The sequence below is a fragment of the Haliotis rubra genome, unplaced genomic scaffold (genome assembly GCF_003918875.1).
Source record: "Haliotis rubra isolate DU_JTF1 unplaced genomic scaffold, ASM391887v1 Scf2, whole genome shotgun sequence".
NCBI lineage: Eukaryota > Metazoa > Mollusca > Gastropoda > Lepetellida > Haliotidae > Haliotis > Haliotis rubra.
The window spans coordinates 843,821-863,341 of record NW_025766002.1 but is presented as its reverse complement, the minus strand read 5'-3'; the positions used below and the strand labels follow the sequence as shown (position 1 = coordinate 863,341).

Sequence of the window (19,521 nt, the reverse complement as noted above, 5' to 3'; positions counted from 1 at the left end):
AACATGTTTACTTTCTTCGAAACTGCGAGAACCGTACCGCGTAGAAGTGACAGGGGAAGCGAGTCATGAATGGGAGGTAACTGATGCCTGACTCAACTGTTCAGTCAGAACATCCATCTTGTGACTTGAACTGTCTGAAGCGTCTGCTTAGGTGTGGCACTGTATCTATGTACATCAAATGTACCACTTTGTGACGTCATACAAGACTTAATTTACAAGATAGCATGATAATTACCGCGATGCACGAATCAAGGTTACATACAAATTTAGGTTACGGTTCTGTAACATTTATCTTGAATACCACATTGATCTGTTAAGTCTGAAACCGCCCATGATGATAATGACAGATGTTAACCACATTGCTGCTGTCACTAACTACATATATTAATATTAACTCTCACTCACCTATTACAAAAGGCTCTTTGAGCTGACCCTGAAAGTTGTACCATGGCGGTCTTCCTGATGTGTACAATGTACGACCAGCAGTGTGCACTACTCTGTTACTGGACTTATTACTGCTGCTTGGTGCTCTACCCTTCTTCTTTCCTGGGGTAAGTTTGGAGGGACTTTTAGGTACTTTTGTTGGCGATCGAGGTGCAGGCACATTTTTGCCATCTTCAGGGCTATCTGGACGAAATGCATCCTCACCACTACCACAGAAGAACAACATGAATTATCCTGATGACCATGTTAATAGCTTGCAATACAAATTATATACTTGTTAAAATCATCAACCAATTGCAAGCATGAATAACAGGCTCACATTCATCATGTTAATGCAATTCAGAAATAATACTACAGTTTATGCTGTGTAGTATGTTACAATTATCAGAGTAGTTCTCCAATTCATGTATTGCATTTGCCATACTATCAGTAACCATTCTATGAGAAGAATGAACCTTTTGCGTTTGATAACATCAACTTTAAAAGCAAGTTCTCATCAGTCACACCATGATGGGCCAATATCAGTTACCCATGACGTAATGCATACATTAAGGGAGCGTGATGGGCGAGCTGGCTAAGGCGCCAGGGTAGTCATCCAGTGAACATTAGGTGCTAGGATCGAGCCCACCTGTGACCGGGTGTAAAACCCTTAGAGTCAACTTTGTGTGCAGACTCTTTCAGTGTTGTCACAAGCCCAAGTGTACAGTACACAACCCTGTTAGACCCAAGGTGCCTTAATTCTCTGGAGAGGAATTCTGTCCCTTAGTCATGCCAGTATCCAGTTATCATGGTTTCGAATGATGAGAAGTCAGAAAATGAACCTTAGTCTGTCATCACAATACCGACGTGTATATGCTTCACCATTGTTGCACACACACTCTTGACCACTGAAGAAATGCTTAGGACCTGCACTACTTTGGATTTTACTCGCACATGTGGGACATGTTTGTGCCATCATCATATGTTACATTTTTCTGGCAACTCTTCCTAACTCGCCAAGCAGGTCATAGGGTAGTCTGTCATACAGACCCTGAAACATATATATCCAAGAAAGCCCATGCAAGTCTAGATAGTGTAGATTTCCAGTTTCATTTCTGAAAATGAAGAATGTCTCTGGGCTCCTTTTCATTTTTTTATTTCATGATTATTTTTTATGAACAGTTTTTTTCTGTAAAACACGTTCATTTCAGAGACTAGATGTTATCTCGTAACAGGGATAACTAGTGTAATACCCATTATCAATTTTGTATCTATTGTATTATTACATAATGTTTTGGTTATAAGTTCATGTATCACTTTGGTGGTTTTGTAACCAGATTGTTTAGGAAAGAGTTTTCTTTCGCACCTGACATTCAATTTTTACCTATTTAAACAATATGTACAAACAGTAGAATATACCAAGTTCTTCACTCAATAGTTACATTGACATGATTAAGGAAATATGCAATAACATAAACAAGACCTATGATAATGATGATGCCTATGAGAAAGTGGATATATTTGTAACATTGAGAAGCACTGAATTTGGCACCAATATTAATTAATTCATGTTTATGCAGCAACCTTAAAATTTCTGAGTCCTGTGCTGGAATTCGAACCACGGATCTTCTGGTCCAAAGTCAGACGCCTTGCCCACATGACCAAAGAGGGTAACTCCGACCTGTGAAGGTCCGGGTCAGAATATTGATCTTCAGTAACCCATGCTTTTCGTAAGAGGCGACTAACGGGATCGGGTGGTCAGACTCGCTGATTTGGTTGACCCACATGTCATTGGTTCCCAAAACACATAGATCATTAACATACACCTTGTATGATGTTCACACGTCACAAACTCAACTAAATATGCAAAACTGCATTGAGCTGTGTCGAAATCAAGGTACTTCTTACTTTTTTACTCATGTTGATGTGTATTACCCAATTCATTACAAAAACTAGAAAAGCATGTCTTCCTTTTTGAATATTCAGCAAGATTAACAAAATGAGAATTTTAAAATGAAAAGATACACACGCACTAGAAAAAATATAATTGCATACAGACTATTCATCGCTGTTGTTATTTAATTAACGAAGAACTGTCAGTCTGGAGGTGGGTGAGACACTTATTTATTCTGCATCCTGTCACTTATGAACTGATGTGTTGCCACTGATGGAAGCCAAACAGATTGAATGAGAGAGTTCGTCAGAACGACAATGACAGCGCAGCGCGAAGATTTGACAGATGTGATTAAACTCGCCCGCACACAGAATATCATCATTTACTTTACATCAGCACAACGCCCCCTTTCACATGTAGGAACTTAAGTAATAGTCTTGGTCGACTGCGCAAACAACGCATATTATGTGCAGGGCAAAGTGCCAAATATCTCAGCATGGATATCACGTGGCATCTGATTTAGCGTTATTCCGATAATCATAACGATTTTGACAGGTAATACTTGGCAGAAATTCGAACAAGCCATGTTTCCAAATCAGTATAAGAGGTCACAAAAATTCAAACCTGTCAGATGCTGAACTCGCCGAACTTGGAGGATCAAATTTAAAACCTGCGTCCGACATTGCTCTTTGTTTTGTCATTCAGGACACTCTTCAATACAGACGCGCGATTGGATGATATAAATACATACTCATGACCGAAATTTGTAGAACAGTCTTTTGGGCAAGAAAATAATCAAACCTTTCTTCAAATTTCAGATATAGTACTAAACAAAATCAGAGGATTTTATCTTGCATGTTGAAACACATGGGCTCTCGGCATTTCTTGCCAGTCATTGGTCCATTTCTGTCAGAAGACAACTCGCACTATGTTGGGTACTCGTATCTACTGAATGGCGTGATAATGCTTTGGCCAACTCTATGCTTAATAAATCGCACGTTCACTCAGATTTTGTGTCAGTCAGTCGTTTTCTGCCAGGCATACATGAAACATATTTCAGTGAAAACCAGTCATTGTTTAGAATGTGCCTAGTTTCAGAAACTGTCATCAACATATTGATGTGATCAGCTGGTGATACCTGGACAGAAGCAGAGTAGGTCTAAAACTGTTGATAGAACTTTTACTGTTGCACAGTTGGATGCGAAGTGACAGCTGGAGTATTTTGAATGAACCGTTTTTGCAGGTGTATAAATATCAAGTGGTCATAGAAGGAAAACATAATTGTTGACCAGCAAAGAGAAATAGACCAACAATGTTGAACCAGCTTTTGAGATTTGGAAGTGATTTCACTCGAGATATTGGACTGTCCCCAGTGTCAGTGTACGCAGTCACCTTCCTGGTGGTTGTATTGTCAGCTTTATTCTTCTACAGAAAAAGATCCAAGGTAAGCTGATCAATAACAAGACGTATAAATAAGTTATAAACACTGACGTGCCTACTTCTGCGTACGAGTCATGCTCCTAGGCAAGGCTCTGGGGGTTTTACACGCCGTTGCAAATTATCATGTTTGTGTTAATGAATTTAGTTCTGTGATAGGTTGACGTGTACATGGGACTCTTGACCTATGTATATAAGTATCGTCAAATGAGTTGCACAACTATCATGCAGATAAATCTTCTACAAGTTCTACTTTGTTTTCAGACTCATACAAGGGCGGTGGGGTATTGTGGTTATTGTGTGTTCCGCACGTCACGCTCACCCGGGTTCGATTCTTCACATGGGTACATTGTGTGAAGCTCATTTCTGTTGTCACCCGCCGTGATATGCTAGAATATTGCTAAAAGTGGAGTAAAACCAAACTCACTCACTCACTCACTCACTCATACCCGACAGAATTGGTTCATTTTTGTTCAGTGCTAAATGAGCCTCTCCTCATGGATCTAAGTCAGTTTGACTGGAAATGGGTACCACAACCCCACCATGGGTTAATTTAATGTTGTGAAAAGAGGAATGTGGATTCCCGGTTGGATTTCACAGGATTTGTGAGTTTTTCAGTTTCAGTCTTAGAAAATGTCCAAGATGATTCAAGTTTTTATTTTTTTGTTTCATCCTTTCGTTATTTCTGTAGTAAAGTAACTGTGTTTTGTCATACATTTAGAAAGTTCAATAACTAAACTGTTAAGTTCACATACTTAACAGCCTCCATGAATAAGAAAACTTAAAGTTTAAAAAAATTAAAATATAGTACTAGCCGTCATGACTAATAAGAAGTGTTCGTGTTTATTTGAAACACTGTGTTCTAGCCAGTGACGCTTACTGACCCTTTGCTGTGACTTCATGTGGAGATGGGCATGAGAAATGTCAGGTACACATACATCAGAGATAGGAATTTTACTGATTGGCTCCAACACTGACCTGATAACTGATAACACACTGGAGGCCATCAGATGATACTAGACAAGTGGAATTCCATTCAGGAAGGACCTGTTGGTTATTATAACAGGTTGTACATGATAAAGGTACAAGCCCTTACTAATGGTTGACTTGGAATGTTTTCAGTGGTCTTTGGGGCAGTCTTTTTTTTGCACTCTGATAACTAGATTTGCCACCTACACTCAGTGACTTATTTTTACACATCAACTGAGGTCCTATTTTTAGGACCGCCTCCGTGGTGTAGTGGTTAGAGCGTCCGTCCGGAGAGCGGAAGGTCGTGGGTTCGATCCTCGACCGCGTCATACCAAAAGACGTTAAAATATGGTACTTGTTGGTCCCTGCCTGGCGCTCGGCATTAATGGGTGCAACATGGATTGGTCGGCTCGGAGTCAGTATAATGTGTCTGAGTGGGGTATTCATGCTTCACTGCGGCATGGTATCTCAGTGGGCTAGCACTATAAAACCAGCTTAAGTCTGGGCTAGTACAAGCAGCCGCATATACACATACACACGCATGCACATCGTCATTTGAGCAAAATATTCTCAAGCACGACGTAAAACCCAATTTCACCTCACCAATTTTTAGGTAACACCAGGTATTGATGGGAGGTTGATTTTCAAGCTGTTGTAAATGTGGAAAAGTTTTATCCTCTCATTTGAGACAACCACAATCTTGCAGCTGTCCATACCCATCTTAGCTAAGGGACTGATCTTATATTAGGGGGAAGGGGAGTTAGTCAGGTATTAAACAAAATTGATTGGGAAGAGGGGGCCAGGCATTTTACTGAGAGGGTTGAGTAAAAATTTATCACATCTAAAGGATGTGGATCAGGGCCCCATTCCACAAACCGATCGTAGCGCTATGACAGTCGTAAGTCTATGTTAAAGTATGGGAGTTACGGAGTCGTAAGTCTATGTTAAAGTATGGGAGTTACGATCATCTTAGTGCTACGATTGCTTTGAGGAACTGGTCCCTGGGCATGAAACATTGACGATTGGATGGAGCTTTTTTGCCCCCCAAATGATAAATTTGATCATTTTGTGGGAGTAATCCTTCTTAGGTGGTGATGCAAAATATGACACAGTCTCACCAATCTGTCCAAGAAATTGGATGGACGTTTTTCATGTAAATTTGTTTTTATTTCAGGTGTCTGTGGTTGGAAAACCAAGCCATGAATTTGAGTCAATCCCAAAAGACCAAGAGGTCATTGTTATTGGTTCTGGTGTCTTGGGATCGGTATTGGCTACTGTACTGGCCAGGGATGGACGCAAGGTCACGGTCATTGAAAGGGATCTGAAGGAACCAGACAGAATAGTAGGGGAACTATTGCAACCTGGGGGACTGGGAGCGCTCAAGAAACTTGGGTTAGGAGGTAAGTAAAAATAGCATCTCATTGTAGAAGAACAAAGTTCAGGACAGCAGTTTCTAAGCAAATTCATAATTATATCTCCAGAGTGGCAATGGAGTAGATTAGTAAATCATATGCTTGATAACGGTGTTAGTAGCTACTCCGAAACGGTCGCTCATATTATATTAAAGAAGTTGTATATCCATAGAATTCTCCTCACTGGTGTAGATTAGGTTTCATTTTTAATGTGGTTGCAATGTGTGTAGCCCTTTTCTGGTATAATATTGTAGTAATAACGGTAAGAACAATGTAAACCTGACCTAGAAACACACACATTATCGTCCACACACGCATGCCTCGAATTCACGCATGCACGCAATCACACACACAATGAAAGCATGTTGTACTCCTGTCCTCTTCAGTTTTTCGTCTTGTTCTCATTAAATGAATTTATTGGCATTTTCAGTTGCCCACAATTATGATAACTGGTAACCCAAGCCCTGTGTTAAAATCCTACGTGTAAGTGGTGACCAAATGGGCCCCTTTGCTGCACATGAATTGCAACCCTGAATCATTTTTACTAAAATTTGGAAGCATAAATGAGATGTTATGGGGAGAAGCATAAAACTTTGGGGCATTGGCGCAATGTGCAGATTCTGCTATATGTAGGCAATTATCAAATACTGGAGAATCTGCACAAACTGGTTCTTGAAGAGCTTCTGTTATTTTTACATGTTTTACATTAGTCCGACCTGTATTTATGTATTATGACAAAGGAGTTGTAAATCAATGTATTGAAAGTCTTGTATTGAAGTACAATACTGTATTGCCATGTTGTTGCACCACTAAAGTACTGTCGGAAATAGATAAAAAACACCTGTTTTTTCACATATATATCTACAATTTATGAAGTTTAAATGTGAAAGTGTGAAATATCTGTGAAACTAAGTTCGGCCTAACTACAGTCTCAGTGGTAGGGCAATAGGAAACGTAAAAATATGACTTTACTGAGGAGAGATTAGTGCAGAAATGAGCAATGCAGGTTTTTTCTAAGTCCAAAGCAACTTATTTAGAACAGACCATGGCTTTATGCAAATTAGTGTGCGATGATATTGTATTTCAAAGGACACTTTTTAAATGCCTATTTTGAAACTAGACTTAGCTTCATTATAAAGCTGCGATAGCTGACATAAAAATATTAACTTTAATACTGAAACTATGAAGGATGTAGCTACCATGGAGCCTCACTATCACTTTAAAAAGAAACAGGTAGGAGGGTCGTCTGAAAAGAAAAACCAGGACGGGTGTCGCAGACAGTGGTTGGGGTCATACTGGGGGATAGAGATATCAGCTACAATAAGATAATCCTTTAGGGGAATTAAACTGGGGAAAGTAAACGGCATGTCTTAACAATTAGCAAATAATATCCAGTCCTGTCGATCTTTGGGTGGTCTTGCCACCTATATATTTTGAGACATTTAATACGATAGTTGATTTAAGCTTTTCTATGGGTATCACATTCTTTTACATATCTCAACATACACGTTATGAAAGACACGTAAGATGATAATCAATAGATGAGACATATTCAATACACATCAAAAAAGCATAAAATATCTTTGTGATGACCCCTTGTGCCTGTAGGCAGCACATGCATTTCATGCCAGATGAGTCGACAGTCCGTCGTCATACCTGGCTGAGCGATCAATTGCCATCTATAGTCTGATCTATTGTTTTCAGCAGCTAGCTGTATTTTACGAGTAAACATGCACTTCTGGATACCCTATTACACATCCCACTGAACACCCAGTTAGGCCGATGTGGGTTATTTCAACATATGCTACTTGCAGTTGTGTAAATTTTAGGGGTACAGAGTAACAACCTAAAATCAGTTTTTTTCTATTTCCGACAGTACTTTAGTAATTACATCATTACTGTGACATGTTTTTGTAGATTGTGTCGAAGGATTTGATGCTCATGAAGTGAAAGGCTATGTCATTCATGACCTTGAGACCAAGGCTAAAGTTCAGATCCCATATCCAAGCAGTGAGGACAATGCCATTATATCAGGAAGAGCCTTTCATCATGGGAAGTTTGTCATGGCGTTGAGAAGAAAGGCTCAGAGTGAAAAAAAGTAGGTGTCTCTTCTTTTTTAAATACTTTTTTCCCCAAATCATTGGTGTACTCACTAAAGTGAGCAGACCTCACACTAGTCTGTCATACAGACCCTGAAGCAAATATACTAAGCAGCAAAAGAAATGTCAGTTTGGAATTTTCCTTTGCAGAAATGGATAACTGTAAACTCATTTAATGTTTTGATTGTATATTTTTGACAACATCTCCAACTTTACCTGAGCAAAGACATTCCTTCCCAAACTCAGAATGGAACCCAGGAAACGGTCTAAAAAACGCAACCTGATCTCAGAGATGGTATGGTGTTCTCCATGTTTTTCATGCAACTCATGCTGCACGTGCTGTTCACAATGACCAGCCCTATAAAATGCATCCCAAACCTGGTTGAAACATTCACATAACAACGTCAGCAGGATGCCGCGACTCACGACAGCTCAGAGGAACCAGGCGCTAGGAAGACTTGAAGCTGGCCACACTGCACAAGCCGTTGCCAATCACTTCCAGGTCAACGTTCAGACCATCTACAGGCTGCAGCAACGTTTCCGGGCCACCAACACCACAAATGATCGCCCCCGTACTGGCAGACCAAGGGTGACCACAAGATGACAAGACTGCCATGTTGTGCGACAGCATGTACAGAATCCCTTCATGCAGGCATCCGAAACAGCACGCCAGACAGTGGGAACACACAGAAGACCAATCAGTACTGATACAGTACGCCGACGTCTCAACAGCGGGAACCTCCATTGCCGTAGACCTTACCGTGGACCTATCCTACCCCTCGTCATCGGCGTGAACGTCTACAGTTTGCCCTACAACACCAAAACTGGTGATACAGGCAATGGAGAACTGTTCTGTTCACAGATGAGAGTCGGTACAACTTATAAACTGCTGATGGCAGAACATGAATATAGCGACGACGTGGCCAGCGTTACTCAGACCAATGTCTTATGGAAAGAGATTCATGGGGAGGTGCAAGCATCATGGTATGGGGTGGAATAGGCCTGAACCAGAGAGTGGGTCCTGTGGTGTTCCAGAACCTTGGTCCAGGGAGAGGAGGCGGCATCACAGCAGTGCGCTACATCGACCAAGCTTTCAGACCCCACGTCATACCACATTTCACACGTCACCGGAACAACATTTTCCAGCATGATATTCCCGGGCCCATACTGCCAGAGCTACACGGGACTTCCTACAGCAGAACGGTGTCAACATTATGCAGTGGCCAGCCCTTAGTCCTGATTTAAACCCAATTGAACATCTTTGGGATGAAATTCAGAGGAGACTGAATAATGTCATACCAAGGCCCAACACAGCCGATTTATTGCGCCAGGCCTTTCTCAGAGTGTGGTTCCAGGTGCCAATGGCCTTCATCAATCAATTGGTGCACTCCATGCATAGACGCTGTGTTGCAGTTATTGCCGCTCGTGGTGGTCACACTAGATACTGAAGTCAAGGGTCTGACTGGACTGCAAACGTTCACGTAATGTCTTGGAATTGTGCTTAGTTATTCAATGATGTGCAAAGATATTGTACACAAAAAAATGTGTTTGATCCGCTTATTATGTCCATTTCTGTAATGATTTAATTACAGTGCCTATCTAATTTTGAATTCGTACTGACGTTTGTTTTGCTGCTGAGTATATATCCAAGAAAGCCCACGCAAGTCTAGAAAATGTGGCAAGTCTAGATTTCCACAGCTTCTGAATATAAAGAAAGTCTCAGGGCTCATTTTCATTGTATTCTTTTTTTTTCTGTGAACCTTTTTTCTGTAAAATATTTTCTTATATGAGACTAGTTTTTAGTCTAACCTCACACATTTCTTTGCTTTGCTGCTGAATGTATTATGTTTCATACAAACATGTATTTTGACAGTGATATCTTCTTGAAAATATCTAATTAATTTATTACTTAATGTCATAATAAAGTAGCCAGTAAATGATCAGTTTGACAAGTGAATCCATTCATATGGTAAAGTCAAATTGCAGTGTTTCCGTTCTGTTATAAATTTACCAATTCACTAGACCAGCAGCACTTAAATATTCTAGTACATTTGACCAATAGTTACATTTACAGGTAAATGGCCTATTTTACCAGTTAACTTCTGGCAGTTACTGGTAAACAGAAACACTGGTAACTCTCAATCAGTTGTAAGCAAACATGTTTCTGCTCACAAGTACAACCAGTTGCAGTTTTAGATGTTTATTGTGCAATTTGTCTTTCAGTGTATCATATATAGAGGGAACTGCAACAAAACTCATTGATGACCAAGGCTTCGTTGTCGGTGTTGAGTACAAGAAAAAAGGCTCAGATAAAATAGAGGTATATTCTGAATACATGCTGGTTTGTTAATACGAGATCATGTGGACAAGTGGATAAACTGATCTTCGGTTGTGGCAGGAACATATCATCTCAGTATTGTCCCTTGTGACATTTTTAACTTCCTCTTTAGATATGCTTGGAGAAATGAGCTTGGTGTTGCTGGCCAAAAGGTACTTTTGTCTCTTCAAAATGCCAAAAAAACGTACATCTGATGATAGTTATCCAAAAGGATACATTAGGTTTAGGCCAAAGCTGTATTTGTGAATGCATATTAGTCTTGTCTATATTAATGAAAAATAAAAGTTTTGTTTTGTTATCCCAAACATGATTCAACAGGAGATATTGTAAGCAAAATCTTCTTTCAGTTAAAATCTGTATTTGATTGTTTAAAAAATGAGGTAATACATATCTTTATCCAACTTGTATTTATTGTGCAATATTTGTTCACTTTTCAGGAAATATATGCCCCTCTGACAATAGTTGTAGATGGATGCTTCTCCAAGTTCCGCAAACAACTAGTTACTGAAACTGTCAAAGTGTATTCTCACTTTGTGGGGACTGTAATGAATGACTGTCCTCAGGCTCAACCTAACCATGCAGAACTCGTGCTGGCTGACCCGAGTCCAGTATTGGTTTACCAGATCTCATCGAATCACACACGAGTGCTAGTTGATATTCGTGGAGGCATGCCCAAAAACCTGAAGGAATACATGCTGGAACATATTGCACCTCAGTTACCTGGTAATACTTGATTCACACGTTCGCCATATTGGTCAGGTTTGTAGTCTAAAATATACAAAATTGCAGATCAACACAGCAGTGTAATGGGTTTGTTTGTTTGTTTTTTCAGAAACAGTTGTAAAATTTTTGACAGAGGATTGAAATGATTAACTGTTTTGTGCCCGGGTTCAATTCCCCACATGGGTACAATGTGTGAAGCTCATTTCTGGTGTCCCCAAACATGATATTGTTGGACTATTGCTAAAAGCGGCGTTCTCACTCATTCACTCACTCACTCACTTGTTTTGTGAATGTTGTAATTATGATGGCATTCTGACATCATTGCTATTACAGGATAATAGTAGTAGTATTTTATATCATGAAGATATACTCTTTCAATAATTCTGTGAACAACATCAATATAGGGAGCTGCTATGATTAAATATTGTATTCAGTCTTTTGGGTTCTTATCTTGACATCAAAGCATGCAACTCTCTGGACCACTGAACTAACCTGAACTAAATCTTGGTGCCAGCTAAGTCAAGATTAGACTGATACAACAGTTTATTTATATAGTGAGTTAAATAACTTTTCTAATGTCATTTTCTAGAGCACCTGCAAGGACCCTTTGAAGACAGTGTAGTAAATGGTCAAGTGAAAAGCATGCCCAACAGTTACCTTCCCCCAGAGCCGATGGAGAGGCCTGGTGTGTTTGTGCTGGGCGACGCCCTCAACATGCGTCATCCCCTGACTGGAGGGGGCATGAGTGTCGCATTGAGTGATGCCATCATTTGGAGGGACCTGATGAAGTCACTACCCTCTCTCACTGACTATGAAGCCGTTATCAAGGCCACGAGGCTGTTCCATTTGAGGAGAAAGGGAAATCATTCCTTTGTTGTCAATATTCTTGCACAAGCTCTGTATGAACTCTTTGCAGCTAAAGACAGTAAGTTATCTTTCATTATTTGTTTAAACTTGACCAAAAAAAATTCTTTTCACTGCATATAATTGCTGTCTTCAGGGGATGGCTAGATTTTGCCTGAAATGTTTCATTACAGTACAGAAAATTATTTTGCTTTTTGCACTTTACTGCAGAGACGGTGAGGTAGCCTAGTGGTTAAAGCGTTCGCTTGTTACACTGAAGGTCCTGGTTCAATTCCCACATGGGTACAATGTGTGAAGCCGATTCTGGTGCCCCCGCCATGATATTGCAGGAATATTGCTAAGCGTGGCATAAGGCCATATTCACTCACTCACTCTCACTATTCTACTACAAAAAGACCGCCTCCGTGGTGTAGTGGTTAGAGCGTCCGCACGGAGAGCGGAAGGTCGCGGGTTCGATACCCGACCGCGTCATACCAAAAGACATTAAAATATGGTACTTGTTGGTCCCTGCCTGGCGCTCGGCATTAATGGGTACAACAAGGACTGGTCGGCTCAGAGTCAGTATAATGTGTCTGAGTGGGGTATTCATGCTTCACTGCGGCATGGTATCTTAGTGGGCTAGCACTATAAAACCAGTTTTAGTCTGGGCTAGTACAAGAAGCTGCACATACACATACACACGCATGCACGTCGTCATATGAGCGAAATATTCTCAAGAACGACGTTAAACCCAATTTCACCTCACCTCACCTACTACAAAAAGCACTTGGCCTAAAAATAAGGATTCTTAGTTGCTTGCTAGTGGAATTTATTATACCCCCTCTATGAAGTAATGGGGGTATATATAGCGTTCATTCTGTCCGTCCGTCTGTCCGTCCGTCCTTCCGTCCCGAAACTTTGTCCGGAGCATATCTCTTAAAGTTTACATGCTAGGTTCACCAAACTTCACACACATGTTAATCATTACCCATTGATGTGCCTTTTGCTATTTTAAATTTTAAAGGTCACATGCAACGTAAAACACAACTTTGCAGATTCTGATACCTTTCGGTATGGACTTACCGAAACAAATCGTCAAAAATGCAAATTCAACTTATAAAGTTGAAAAATAACGCGATGAAAAAAAACGCGCAAAATCGGAGTTCAAACGTTTCACTAATTTTCCCCAGACTTTTCTGGGGAATACGGGTTTCAACAGCTGGGCTGCGCCATAGCACGCGGCGCAGTGAAATAGGTTCGCGAACTTTGAAGCCGGCTGTCTGGTGAATACCGTGAAGGCTTTGGTGTGAGCTATTTTCATAATGTTTTGTTGATATCTCACAGGCGCGAAGCTTTTGTATGTTATGACAGTAAATAAACTGTTTATATAATTTCATTTGTCTATTTCACCAAACGCTCTTCTTACCGAAGTCACTTTTCAGTTCGATACTTAAAAGCAATGTCATTATTTAGAGTTGACACAATTTCTAACTGTGATATAGATATGTCGCTGTCACAGACAAAACTCAATGTCTTGTTTTATTGACACCTGTGTGTCTGCCTGCCTGTCTGCTAATGACAATATTCAATACATAACTGCTATCACTGACCACATGCAATTTGAACTTAACACCAATCAGGCTATACACCATAAACAAAACGCATTGATTTATGGCCCGAAGTTCGGTCTCTGTCACATTATGTAATTACACAGACAGGCAGGTGTGATACTTGAACACATGACATGTTATGATGTCTGTTGATTGCAAAATGTTATACACAAAAATGAGCATGTATTTACAAAACCCAACTTTCTATATATACACACACAATGAGCGGCATCTGCTAATGAACCAGCCGTTACACTTGAGTGCACACCCACCCGCTCTGACTGGGTTCGGTATCCCGGCTGCTTCGTTTCGAGGGAGGTAAACCCAAGCACAAAATATTGCACTTTTGATTTGCGATTATACGCTTATAATTTTGTTTATTTGTTTTTTCATAATCAGCAATGCATATTATATGTCATGAAGAAGTGATAATTGTGTTTTAATTATGTTTGATTTTTTGGTTGCATGTGACCTTTAAATGTGTGCAACATGAGTCAGTAACAATCTTCACCAACGTCCACTTTATTGTATGCAACATGAGTCAGTAACATTCTTCACCAACGTCCACTTTATTGTGTGCAACATGAGTCAGTAACAATCTTCACCAACGTCCACTTTATTGTATGCAACATGAGTCAGTAACATTCTTCACCAACGTCCACTTTATTGTGTGCAACATGAGTCAGTAACATTCTTCACCAACGTCCACTTTATTGTGTGCAACATGAGTCAGTAACATTCTTCACCAACGTCCACTTTATTGTGTGCAACATGAGTCAGTAACAATCTTCACCAACGTCCACTTTATTGTGTGCAACATGAGTCAGTAACAATCTTCACCAACGTCCACTTTATTGTGTGCAACATGAGTCAGTAACAATCTTCACCAACGTCCACTTTATTGTGTGCAACATGAGTCAGTGACATTCTTCATCTATGTCCACTTCATTGTGTGCAACATGAGTCAGTAACATTCTTCACCAACGTCCACTTTATTGTGTGCAACATGAGTCAGTGACATTCTTCATCTATGTCCACTTCATTGTGTGCAACATGAGACAGTCAAGTTCAGTTGTATTTCAGGTTTTCACGGAAAACACAAAAAAATAATGTTTCCATAAATTATTACTGTAATCAGTACATGGCAAAACTATTATCTAACATGTAAATAAAGTTTAGTAGAGTCAAAGAGAAAGTCTTGTGAGCTGCTTATTACTTATTGTTCTTTTCATTCCAGTCTGCATGCATTATTTCTGATTTTGTTTATTTTGTTGCATGTGATTCTGGTAACCACAACCTATACGTCTTGTTCTAGCACATCTCCAGAGTCTGAAGAGAGCATGCTTTAAGTATTTCAAAATGGGAGGACAGTGTGTGGACGGACCTGTAGGACTGTTGTCAGTGTAAGTAGATCAACTTCCGACCAATACATTCCAGTATCACTTGATGAAGGTGAAGGTGAGGTGAAATTGGGTTTAACGTCGTGCTTGAGAATATTTCGCTCATATGATGACGTGCATGCGTGTGTATGTGTATGTGCGGCTGCTTGTACTAGCCCAGACTGAAGCTGGTTTTAAAGTGCTAGCTCACTGAGACACCATGCCGCAGTGAAGCATGAATACCCCACTCAGACACATTATACTGACTCGAGCCGACCAGTCCTTGTTGTACCCATTAATGCCGAGCGCCAGGCAGGGACCAACAAGTACCATATTTTAACGTCTTTTGGTATGACGCGGTCGGGATCGAACCCACAACCTTCCGCTCTCCGGGCGGACGCTCTAACCACTACACCACGGAGGCGGTCTATCACTTGATGAAGATCAGGATTAGACTTGGTGTTCAGCAATCCCTGCTTGTTGGTCAATCCCTGTAAGTGGTCATATGCACTGGTTTGGTTGATGCATGTTATCATGTCCCAGTTTCATAGATCAATGCTCCTGATGTCAATCACCCGGTTGTCTGGTCTGGACATGATTATTTACTCTGTCATAGCTGGACTATTGCTGAGCATGGTGTTAAACAACACACAATCATGCCAGCATCACATGATTGAGGGGATTAAGACCATGGAGAATGATGGAGTTGAAGTGACACTTACCAGATAACATTGGAAAGACCAAGTGAAACATGATTTGCAATGTGAGAAAGAAACCCTTTGCTCTTTTTCTTTGCAAAGAATAAGATAGCCAGTGTGCAGTATTCACTCTTTAAGATCAGTTTCCCGAGAATGAATTGCATAATTGTTTGACCTGATTAAGTGCAATTAAAAAGTCTGTACTTTATTTGGTTATCTGAGTATTTACTAGTTTTGTCCTTTTTCAGGCTCACTCCAAATCCATTCCTGCTGGTTGGACATTTCTTTGCTGTGGCACTATTTGCCGTATTTGTTGTGTTTAAGACTGAACCATGGTGGGCAATGCACAGAGTTGTCTTCAGATCAACCATGATATTTTACAAGGCATGTGGAGTTATCTTTCCTTTAATATACAGGGAAATGAAGTGTCTGTTTTGATACACTGTCTAAAGGTGTGTTGAATATATGAAACTCTACCTACAGGAAATGAAATGTATATTGTAGTGATTTTGCTAGGGATAAATGCCACCTTTTCAGGATTTTATTAATTTTTCAATAGGATATTGTTCTATTGAAGATGACAGTCAGTCCGTCAGTGTATATTTCTGGTACTAATGAGGCCAAATACCAGTAGGACATAGACTGAAGTGTTCATCTAGTCTATTGGAATTTAATATATTTAAATTAATGTATGATTATCATTATTATGCTGGACATGCTGGTTTAAAATAATGTTATACATAATTTGTGTATATTGCAGAGTGATATTGTGTGAGAATGTTTCACAGAAATTTTGTATGTTGCAGCAGAGTGATATTGGTGTTACAATGTTTTACATAATTTATTGTATTATGAATTATATTTCAACTCTACACACCATGACAATGTTGTATTACCTGTTGTACTCTTGGCCACATGGCCTTCAATTCTAAATAAAGTCATCATCATCATCATAATTTATGAATGTTGATAACAGTTTACATAAGTGTGTGTGTGAGTGTGTGTGCATGCATGTGTGTGTGTGAGAGAGAGAGAGAGAGATTGTGTAAATACTTATATGACCAATGTGTTTGGAGAATGCTGTCAAAATAAACATGTCAGCTATAATGTGTTGTTTCTTTTTTCTCTTTTACTATTTTAGATCACCATTCTGCTAAACAGTTGAGTTGTAACTAGGAGCAGTTAATAATTATGCTTTATGGGACTGTTACCCTAAACAGATTAGTGTCTTTGTATGTCTTACATTCAGTTGCAAATTTCCTTCAACATGTTACTCAAAACCACTCAGATCACACAGCTTAAATCTCTATACATATCAGAATGTATATATAATATCAGAAAGTCACCATAGCCTCAACAGGAAATATATTTGTTAAATCGTGGTGGTTATGTGATGTTACAGTGTGAAAACCCTTTTAAAGAATTGGATTATCATGAACACTTGAGCAATAATAGTGTACGACATAAACACATTACTAGGAAAATTTGCATATCTTTATGAAACATTGCCGCACTTTTTGCGGTGGAGGAAACAATACAAGTAGAAATGAAATTGAATGATGTATTTGTCATGATCAATTCCTAGGTAGAAATTCAAAGAAACAGTTGAATTTTATCAGTATTTGTTTATATACCACAACCTCCCTGGCAAAATTTCTTGTGGATATAAAGGTATTGGGAGAATTTTAACGAAAGGTTCAAGTGAAGTCATTTGTATTGACAATGAACATTTTGGAAAATATATGTGGTTGAACTGCCTAAAAACCAAGAAAATGGTAAGTGGTAGCACCTACAACATTGCAGTACTGTTGTCCTAGTTAGAGTCCTCATCCATGTAGTGGGATCAATAGGTGATGCAGTCGTCTAAGGGGCCCCAATTAGCTGTGCAGCGTTTAGCCCTCTGGTAAAGATGAAATCGTGGGTTTGAATCTCTACTGTCTTTGTCAGCCCCTTGCCCATACTCATTCTTAATTGTAAAGGTCTATGTAAGACCTACATCACCACGGGTTTTGATCCAACACGCCCACGCCATGATAAAACTGGAATATGGCCAATCAGGGCCCGTTTCACCAAGCGACCATAGCGCTATGGTGATGGTAACTCCCATACTTTAGCATAAACTGACGACAGTCGTAGCGCTACGTTCGCTTTTGGAAACGGGCCCAAGGTGTTAAATGTAACTCGTTCATTTACGCTGACGTGCCTGGACATAAAATTCCAGTCTCGTTACATCACCAAATGTCAACATCCACCATTAAATTTCAAAGTTTCTCAGTGGGGTAGCATAGTAGTTAAAGCGTTGGCTCGTCACGACGAATACCCGGGTTCGATTCTCCACATGGGTACAACGTGTGAAACCCATTTCTGGTGTACCCCGCCGTGATATTGCTGAAAGCGGCGTTAAGCCATACTCACTCACTCAAAGTGTCTCAGTATACATTGCGACGTGCGTGCATGTGTTTGAGCATCATCTGTGCTGATGATAGTGAAATTGGATTAAATACTACCGATTATGATGGAGAAGAGAACAGTGCATTTCGAATGGCGGATATATATAACGGCGCTGAGAACTTGAAAACTTGACAAAGTTCAAAAGTGAAAACCAATATCGTTTTCATTTTGTATGTTTAGAGCTTAATGTCAATAATAGCATTTATTTTCCGAAACGTGAAGTTTCGTTACTGAAAGAGTCCGTTATTGACGGAGTTTCACGGTAAGATTCTTGATCTTGACCCTAAGTTATCCTGTAATACACAGAGGAAGCCTCTCGAATCCGTCTCCAAATGTATGCTACTTTGAAACCGCCTGGACTTCACGCAGGGAGCCTTGTCTACACAACGGCGATGTGTTATATTATGTGTTATGTGTAATATGCTTATTACATACTTCAGGGTGTGCCTACTAAATTTCTACCATAATAGAAACCGACAACAAAGAAGAAGAAAAACAGCATCAGTGAGATCTCAATACTCTCATTCTGGCAATTTGCCAAAAGTATTTAACGGGTCACACATGGTGTACGGTTGTATATAATGTTATGGATGACCTCAGTCCTGTATGTTAATTGTAGTATACGGTTGATGTCATGTATGTGTCTCTGAAATGAACATACTTTACAGAAGAAGGAACAACTCTTAAAATATCTTATTAAAATATCAGTCGAACTGCTTTTGTGTGTTTGCATCGCCCAAGTCACCGAGTCAGACCACCCGATCCCCACTGTCGCCTTTCACGACAAGCACGGGTCACGATGTTTGACCGACCACCCGTGTGTTGGTTTGCTTGTTTGCTTATTTCACGCCACACTCCGCAGTATTCCACCTATTTGGTGGCGCTTTGTACGTAATTGAGTCTGGACCAGACAATCCAGTGATCAACAGTATGAGCATCGATCTACGCAACTGGTTTACGATGACATGTGTCAACCAGGTGAACGAGCCTATCACCCGTGTGTGAACTATAGCATACAGCTGAGGTGAGGTGAAATTGGGTTTTACGTCGTGCTTGAGAATATTTCGCTCATATGACGACGTGCATGCGTGTGTATGTGTATGTGCGGCTGCTTGTACTAGCCCAGACTTAAGCTGGTTTAATAATGTTGGCCCACTGAGATGCCATGCCGCAGTGAAGCATGAATACCCCACTCACAACATTATACTGACTCCGAGCCGACCAGTCCTTGTTGTATCCATTAAT

General features: G+C 40.0%; 2 protein-coding genes across 4 annotated transcripts in view; one reads left to right on the top strand and one right to left on the bottom strand.

Annotated features, from left to right (window-relative positions):
* LOC124275303 (uridine-cytidine kinase-like 1) overlaps nucleotides 1-3,071 on the bottom strand; it is a 29,214-nt gene extending 26,143 nt beyond the window's left edge. The window contains exons 1-2 of one of the 2 annotated variants that reach the window (XM_046710789.1): nucleotides 2,942-3,071; nucleotides 406-650 (exon numbers count right to left, since the gene is read on the bottom strand). In XM_046710789.1, the coding sequence (XP_046566745.1) occupies nucleotides 406-650; nucleotides 2,942-3,018 (322 nt within the window). In that variant the 5' untranslated portion in view covers nucleotides 3,019-3,071. Of the gene's footprint in view, nucleotides 1-405; nucleotides 657-2,941 lie in introns of both variants that reach the window. The other variant, XM_046710790.1, reaches the window with a different exon arrangement.
* A 158-nt stretch (nucleotides 3,072-3,229) lies between these two features.
* On the top strand, nucleotides 3,230-16,686 carry LOC124275304 (squalene monooxygenase-like). Of its 2 annotated transcripts, none has more exons than XM_046710791.1 (8): nucleotides 3,230-3,761; nucleotides 5,898-6,123; nucleotides 8,053-8,233; nucleotides 10,458-10,554; nucleotides 11,010-11,295; nucleotides 11,885-12,220; nucleotides 15,064-15,151; nucleotides 16,074-16,686. In XM_046710791.1, the coding sequence occupies exons 1-8, from the start codon at nucleotides 3,630-3,632 to the stop codon at nucleotides 16,261-16,263; spliced, it is 1,536 nt and encodes a 511-aa protein (XP_046566747.1). In that variant the 5' UTR covers nucleotides 3,230-3,629; the 3' UTR covers nucleotides 16,264-16,686. The 2 variants fall into 2 exon arrangements, with proteins under 2 accessions (XP_046566747.1, XP_046566748.1); XM_046710792.1 differs by lacking the exon at nucleotides 16,074-16,686 and adding an exon at nucleotides 15,571-16,062 and having other exon boundaries at nucleotides 15,064-15,200.
* Nucleotides 16,687-19,521: the final 2,835 nt, after the last annotated feature.

Coding starts and splice junctions, on each gene's coding strand:
- LOC124275304 (XM_046710791.1), top strand. CDS start 3,630: ATGTTGAACCAGCTTTTGAGATTTGGAAGTGATTTCACTCGAGATATT. Junction 3,762..5,897: donor TCTACAGAAAAAGATCCAAG/GTAAGCTGATCA, acceptor TTTTTATTTCAG/GTGTCTGTGGTTGGAAAACC. Junction 10,555..11,009: donor AAGGCTCAGATAAAATAGAG/GTATATTCTGAA, acceptor TTCACTTTTCAG/GAAATATATGCCCCTCTGAC.